The following is an 8,107-nucleotide window of genomic DNA, read 5'->3' as shown; positions in this document are numbered from 1 at the left end:
GAACCAGAGACCAGAGACGGAGCTGCAGCTGGTGAACCAGAGACCAGAGACGGAGCTGCAGCTGGAGAACCAGGAACCAGAGACAGAGCTGCAGTTGAAGAACCAGAGACCAGAGACGGAGCTGCAGCTGGAGAACCAAGAACCAGAGACAGAGCTGCAGCTGGAGAACCAGAGACCAGAGACGGAGCTGTAGCTGGAGAACCAGAGACCAGAGACGGAGCTGCAGCTGGAGAACCAGGAACCAGGGACAGAGCTGCAGCTGGAGAACCAGAGACCAGAGACGGAGCTGCAGCTGGTGAACCAGAGACCAGAGACAGAGCTGCAGCTGGAGAACCAGGAACCAGAGACGGAGCTGCAGCTGGAGAACCAGGAACCAGAGACGGAGCTGCAGCTGGAGAACCAGAGACCAGAAACGGAGCTGCAGCTGGAGAACCAGGAACCAGAGACAGAGCTGCAGCTGGAGAACCAAAGACCAGAGACGGAGCTGCAGCAGCAGGTGGTGGAGGAGCCATGAACCCCACCCTTCGCGAAGCTCTCCCCTTCTTGCGCTGGGTTCGGGGGGGGACCAGCAGTTTGCCCCCCTCTCTCCGATGATTGCTTGGCCCCACCAGGTGGGGAGCGAGGAGGAGGTGGACAGCGGGATGCAGCGGCGCGGTGAGGTGAAGAGGAACGGAGAGGCTATGAGGACCCAGGTTTAATGGCCAGGCGGGTCCCCCAAAATGGATTCCTCCTCTCCTCCCTTTCTCTGTCTTTCTGGGCAGTTTTTTCTGCCTCACGGCAAAAATACTCAAACAGAGAAATCATCCCTCTGCTGGGTTCAGGTCCGGTGATTCTGTCACGATCCTCGAGGTTGGAACCCAATTGCAGAGAGATGAGTGAGGCAGGAGTTCAAAAACCAAAACAATTTATTTCTTTTAACAACAAAACAAAAGGCTGTCGGTGCAGCAAAACTTACTTTTGGCAGATTGGATCAGAAATAATGCAGAGCAGATCATCAGGGGGGCAGAAACCAGACAAGGCAGAAGAGGATTGTGATGTCTGTGAACATAGAACAATCACCGGACAAGGAGTGAAGGAAAGAAAGGCTTTTTATGTGACAGAGGGAGAGTTAGTAATGAGAGCACCTGGGCAAGTGGCTGATGAGGGACAGGTGTGAATGATAAAGACTGAGTGGAGAAGCAGACTGAGGAATGAGAGGAACATAACAGAAACAGATAAACAGAAAATCACACACAAAGCAGAACAATAAAAAATATAAAAAGCAGACAGAGACAGAAACTTGAAATAGAAGGAAATGATTAAGACTGTGGGATGATAGTTTGAAGATATAAATGTTGGTTTCTGGTTGCAGCTTGAAGGAGGTGGCAGAGGCTTGGCAGATGGGGGGGCAGCGGGGGCCGCTGACCGTGACACTGAGCGAACCTGCCCCTCCTCGAAGATAAGGCCCAGAAAGGTTATAGATGATATGTGGAACTCACATTTTTCTGCCTTCACAAACAGCTTGTTCTCCAGGAGTCTCTGCAGAACTGCCTTAACGTGTCCTGTGTGTTGAAAGGAGTCCTTGGAGAAAATCAAGATGTCATCCAAATAGACAAAAACGAACACGTTAAAAAAATTCCTTAACACATTATTGATAAGATTTTGAAAGACGGCAGGTGCATTGGTGAGTCCAAAGGGCATTACGAGATATTCAAAATGGCCTCATGGAGTCTTAAAAGCAGTTTTCCATTCATCCCCCTTCCGAATTCGTACCAAGTGGTAAGATTACATAGGTCCAATTTTGTAAATATTTTAGCATCCTGTAGTTGGTTGCAAACAGAGTCCATCAGGGGAAGGGGATACTTATTTTTTAACGGTGATCTGGTTAAGCCCTCTGAAGTCTATGCAGGGTCTTAGTGTCGTGTCCTTCTTAGAGACAAAGAAGAAACCAGCACCGAGGGGGGATGTAGAGGGACAAATAATACCAGCCCTTAGGGACTTGTCAACATATTTCCTCATAGTCTCTCTTTCCGGGCCCGACAGGTTGTATAGTCTACTGGAGGGCAGGGGAGTACCAGGAAGAAGATCTATGAGGCAATTGTATGGTCTATGGGGTGATAAGGATAAGCCCTCCTGTTTGCTAAAAACTGGGGCTAGAGAATGGTACTCAGGAGGAACCTTAGAGAGGTCAATCTCATCAGAGGTTGGGAGCGGAAAGGACGAAGGAGAAATAGCAGAATGTAAACATTCACTAGAACAGCCCTCCCCCCACCTTTTGATTTGCTTACTCCTCCAGTTGATAAGAGGGCTGTGTTTATTAAGCCATGGGTAACCCAGAATGAGTTGGGGTCTAGTGGATTCAAAAACAAAAAATTCCGTAAGTTCATGGTGATTACCTGAGAGGACAAGTCCTGAGGGAGATGGAGGAAATGGTCTGACCGGTGAGTGCAGCCACATTGATATTCTGATTTAGAGGAACAGTTGGAATGTTAAGTTTCTTTACAAGGTTTGCACTGATGAGATTCTGTTCGGCCCCTGAATCTATCAGGGCCTGAGTAGAAACATTTATATTTGCAACGCACAGGATAGCAGGTAAATAAAAATTGTGATCAGGAGAAAAAGCAATGTTACCCACCAGTATCTCCTGAACTACTGGGGATGCTTCCCTTTTAACAGGAGCGGGCAATCTCTCACGTAATGGCCAGTTTTGCCACAGTACACACACTCATTGGCCACAAATCTATGTTGTTTCTCCTCTGGAGATAATTTTGTCCAGTCCCACCTGCATAGGTTCTGGTTCGGAGGATGTTGTGGGTGGAGCTGAAAATTTACTTCCGGTTTCAAGGAAGCTATGAAACTTATAGCTCTTTTCCCTATTACGTTCTCTGATCCTGTTGTCAATGCGGATCGCGAGACTAATAAGCTCATCTAAGTCTCGGGGGGACTCACAAGTTAAAATTTGGTCTTTGATGTTGTCATTTAGGGCATTTAGAAAGGCGCCCCTTAGCGCGACTTTATCCCATCCGGACTCTTCCGCAATAGTGCAGAAGCGGATGGAAAACTCAGAGACAGATCTTGACCCCTGTCGAATCGTGAATAGTCTTTGTTCCCCTTCCTCTTGGAGCAACGGGTGATCAAAGGCTAATCGCAACTCTAATGAAAACAGCGTACGGCAGGGAAGCAATGGGGCGGGAGCGAAGTGCGCGTGTGCCCATCTTAGAGCCTCACCTTTGAGGGCACTTACAAAATACGTGATCCGGGACGAATCGGAAGCGTACCTGGTAGGAGCCTGGCTGAACGCAAGATCACACTGCAGGAGGAAGCCTCCAAACATCTTGGAGTCACCTTCAAAGAATTCGGATGGCCGCACGTCTGGTTCTCGGGTGCAGGGGGTCATAGGCACAGAGAGGGGTTCAGGTTGGCTGACAGGGGATGGGCCCCTTGCAGCTCCTGCCAGGGTTGAAAGCTGTTGCCCGATGTTGTGGATCATGTTGCCGAGCTCCTGCTGCTGTGCGAGGATCTGTTGGAGGGTATGATCATGATTATCAATACGGGTACTTTGTGATCTTAAGGCCTGAGTTATCGGACTCTCTTCAGTCATGCCTTGAGGGTCTGTGTGGCTTGAGCATTCTAACATGATTCTGAGTACTAATGACCCCAAAATGGCAGACTGAACAGACTCGAGACTCAGGTAAAACAAAAAGTGATATTTATTTACAATGCAGGAAAAAACTGGTGGCTGGGCTGCGGAGGGAAGCAGGAGATTGGATGAGTAATTGATTCCAAAGAGATGGTCCAGTGAACAATTATTCTGTTTAGGAAATCCTTCCTTACGGTTGGTTCAGTTGCAGATGGTGTCGGATGGAGGAGTCCAATGTTGGGCCTTGAGTGGGTAATGCCGGTGTGCAGGTTCGGAGGACCAGAGCAGCCAAGGAGCCAGGAGGGAGCCGAGGAAACAGGACGAGGCAGAACTGGCAGACCGACAGAAAATCACAAGGTTAGTCAGGATTCACCAAAGTACACGTGAAGGCTTTCGCTGATTTACCAAAGGCAATCAATGCTCAAGCGTTGGCTGAACGTCTGGCACGGGTTTAAATAGTGCAGCAGGTGCTGGTCTGGAATCAGGTGCAGGTGTGATCCATTAGGTGCTTGTTGACTGCGTAGGAAGGAGGTAGAGGTAGAAAGAACTAGGAATCCCACAAAAGGTAGAATTAATGAAAATTAAGTGTAGAACCACCCGACTGAGGAACAGCTTCTACCCTAAAGCTGTTAAGACTCACGAATCTCCAACCAGAATAATCACTGTGAAAAAAATCACTGTAATGCCGCTTGATTGTTGATATGTGCTGGTGACTATCCATGCTGCTGATCTCATGCTTCTGATTTATTTCATGCTGCTGTGTTCATTCGTACTCATCTGCTCACACATACTCATGAATGTGCTGCTGTTGTTCGGCATATTGTTTTTGTACTACTGGTTCTTAGTGTATTCTTATTTTGGAGTATTTCTTAGTTCATATCTTAGATCTTATCACTGTTTTTCTTTACAATATATACTTTTGTTGGATGTAATTTGGACCCTGTGTACACAATTTTGTTCCACCATATGTACCACAAATGATGTGAATGACAATAAACAAACCTTGACCCTTGAGTTAAGTGTGATTAGATGTTTTTTTTTGTTTTGTTTTTTCTGGTTCATGTGCATTATGGTTGTTTTACTCAGACATTTGTCCTGGTATATTTTTACATGCTTCTTTCCCACCAGGTGAAAAAGAGAATAAAAAAAGATAACTTTAGAACTTGTCCAGTCACAAAGTATTACTTTATTATCATATTTAAAATATTCTGCTCCACACAAAGGGCTGTCGTAGCTCGGTGGTCTGTGGTTGTGTCAAGAAGGACCTCCGGTATTAAAACAGTTGCCAAGTCTTCGTGCTAGTTAGTTCACTGTTATGAACCCTGAGGAAGGGAGCAGCAGAATGAAGGAAAAAAAAAAGAGTTCCACACTGATTAAAAACAAACTGAAGAGCGAAATTATATTGTTTCTAAGATTTATCTGTATTTCACTTCCTCCATAATCATAGTTTGTTCAAGATTCTACAGGAAAATGTTAACATTATTTTAAAAAAATACAGAACAACTTTTTTTGAGTTATTTAAAATTAACCTATTAATTACACTTAAAGACTATTTCACTATTATCCTGTCCTCTCAACCAGCCGGCCAAAGCAGATGGCCGCCTGGTTCTGCTGGAGGTTTCTTCCTGTTAAAGGGAGTTTTTCTTTCCACTGTCTCCACTGTGCTTGCTCAGGATGGGAGACTGCAACAAAGCCAAGATTCATCTTGTCTGCTGGATTCCTTAGATAGAGAACTTTACTAATTGGCTTTTATGTGAATGTTTCTGTAAAGTGCCCTGAGACAACTTTGTTGTGATTTGGCGCTTTATAAATAAACTGAATCGAATTGAATTGAATTATTAATTCAATTAATTCAACTCAAAAATACTTTATTAATCCCAAAGGGAAATTATTTGTTTTAGTAACTCATTATCCTCATTTCGGCAGCACGGTGGCACAACTGGTAGAGCTGCTGCCTCTCAGCGAGCAGGTCCTTGGTTCAAACCCCGGTCCAGGGGCCTTTCTGGGTGGAGTTTGCATGTTCTCTCCGTGCATGCGTGGGTTTTCTCCGGGTACTCCGGTTTCCTCCCACAGACCAAAAACATGCATGTTAGACTGATTGGTAACTCTAAATTGTCCCTAGGTGTGAGTGAGAGAGTGAATGGTTGTTTGTCTCGTTTGTCTCTATGTGTCCCTGTGATGGACTTGCGACCCGTCCAGGGTGTACCTCGCCCCTCGCACAGTGATTGCTGGACATGGGCACCAGCGACCCCCGTGACCCAAAATGGAATAAACGGGTAAAGAAAATGGATGGATGGATGGATTATCCTCATTTCATTAAGAGATGTTATAGATGCTATGAATGTCATACGAATATGAATGCTTAAAGAAAATTTTAACAGAGACCAGCTGTTCTGAAAAAAATAATAAACAAAATAAAAAAGGTAAAAAATGTCATTGTAACAACTGGAAATCAATGTTTTCCAATAAAGATGGTATAACGTGCTGAAATAAAGATGATCAATATGACAAACACATGGCAAAAAACAAAAATGTTTACTTTGCCTTGAAAAACAAATTTTTGGTATGTTTATAGATTTCTTTCATTTTTAGTCCATATATGATTGGATTACAAATAGGATTGTATGTTATTACTTGCAAAATCATTACAAAACGTGCAATCTTAGATATATCTGCATCCAGTCTAACTACAATTGTGTCAAAAGTAAGTAAAAAAAAATAGTTCATTAAAACCAGCAGGTGAGGTAAACAGGTCTGTGCAGCCTTTTTTCTGACTTCTCTGCAACTTCTATAAGATATTATAAGAATGACTGTATAAGTGAAAATTATAAAGAACATAGGAAGAAAACTAATATTGAAAAGAATAACTAATCCAAATATTAACAGTGCTCTTGAACTTACACAGAGAATGTAGTATACTACGTTGTTGCAAAAAATTCCTTTCAAAGTAAAACTGCAGAGTTTTTGATTTGCATTCCCTATGATTGGCACAGCAAGATGACAAAAAGGTATGAGCCACGCTGAGACAAGGAAAATGCACACAGTTGTTTTTCTCATAATTGTGTGATATTGCAGAGGTTTACATATAGACACGTATCTGTCAAAAGCCATGGCTGCTAACAGTAAGAATTCAGATCCACTCAGAGAGTAAAAAACAAAGATCTGGAATAGACATGCTGGATAAGAGATGGTCTGTTTTTCAGATAAAAAGTCAATCAGTAGTTTTGGATAGACTCCTGTGCTGACAAGAACAGAGTTAATTAACAAAGCAGCAATGAAAATGTACATGGGTTCATGGAGGTTTTGGTGAATCACAATAAGCCACAAAATGGTAGAATTACTGCAAATTATCAAAATATATACTATGAGCATGATAACAAAATAAAGAAATCTATATTTTTCCAACTCCACATGACCCTCGAAAGTAAAATGTGTTACATTCATTTCATTAATCAAAAAAAATTAAAGCCTTGAATGCAAAAAACAATGTTTTTAAAACAGCACACAATATTAAAACTTCACACAGTTTACAGATAACCACATTAGTTTGCGGTGCGATGTGTTTATCTTGAGAAAACTGTCAGACCAATCATTTGAATTGAATGTAAGCAATCTGTCTTCAATTAAATTTTGAAAAGCTTTCCTTATATAGAAAAATGCTTTTAAAAGCGGTATGCCAATTCAAACATGCACTGAGTTTAGAGATAACCACATTAGTTTGGTGTGTGGTGTGTTCATCTCTAGAAAACTGAATCAATCGAAGTGTTTAAATAGGATTTCTTCATTCTCTATGGCTTTCATTATCTATTCCATGTAGAGCTGTTGGCATGTCAACATTTTCATCCAACCTATAAATAATAAAAACTGATAGACAAAGTTGAAGGATTTCTTTTTTTTTCGTCTTTTGGCTGCTCCCTGAGCAAGCACAGTGGCAACAGTGGAAAGAAAAACTCCCTTTTAAAAGGAAGAAACCTCCAGCAGAACCAGCTCAGGACAAGAGACCATTTGCTTTGACCGGCTGGTTGAGAGGACAGGAAGGAGAGAGACGAACACAGAATGGTAGGTCCAGGTATAGGTCCAGGTCCAGGTATAGGTCCAGGTCCAGGTCCAGATATAGGTCCAGGTGTATCTGAAAGACAAAAAAAAAAAAAAACGATGTTAAGGATAGAAAAAATAATTACAAATACAAAACAGGTCGAGTAGAGTAAGTAAAGACAGTAGTAGAGTGAAAATTGTGGTCAGTTTGTCCTCCAGCAGTCTAAGCCTATAGCTGCATGACTAAGGGACAGCTCAGGAAACCCTGTTAGGAAAATATGGAACAATAATATCTGTAATATAAGATGGAGCCAGGTTGTTGAGAGCTTTGTAGGTTAGAAGTAAGATTTTGAATTCTATTCTGGACTTGACAGGGAGCCAATGGAGAGAAGACAAAACTGGAGAAATATGATCTCTCCCAGTAACTCCAGTTAAGACTCTGGCAGCAGCATT

General features: G+C 42.9%; 1 protein-coding gene across 1 annotated transcript in view; it reads right to left on the bottom strand.

Moving 5' to 3' along the window:
• The window catches only part of LOC119419417 (olfactory receptor 6N2-like), a 13,617-nt gene that overhangs the window by 2,695 nt on the left and 2,815 nt on the right, over nt 1–8,107 (bottom strand). Inside the window, exons 2-3 of the mRNA XM_037686722.1 lie at nt 6,176–6,910; nt 3,258–3,499 (exon numbers count right to left, since the gene is read on the bottom strand). Coding sequence (XP_037542650.1) covers nt 3,258–3,499; nt 6,176–6,910 — 977 coding nt within the window. The remainder of the gene's footprint in view (nt 1–3,257; nt 3,500–6,175; nt 6,911–8,107) is intronic.

The sequence above is a fragment of the Nematolebias whitei genome, chromosome 13, assembly GCF_014905685.2.
Source record: "Nematolebias whitei isolate Nwh7 chromosome 13, NemWhi1, whole genome shotgun sequence".
Classification (NCBI taxonomy): domain Eukaryota; kingdom Metazoa; phylum Chordata; class Actinopteri; order Cyprinodontiformes; family Rivulidae; genus Nematolebias; species Nematolebias whitei.
This window is presented reverse-complemented; position numbering and strand designations above follow the sequence as displayed.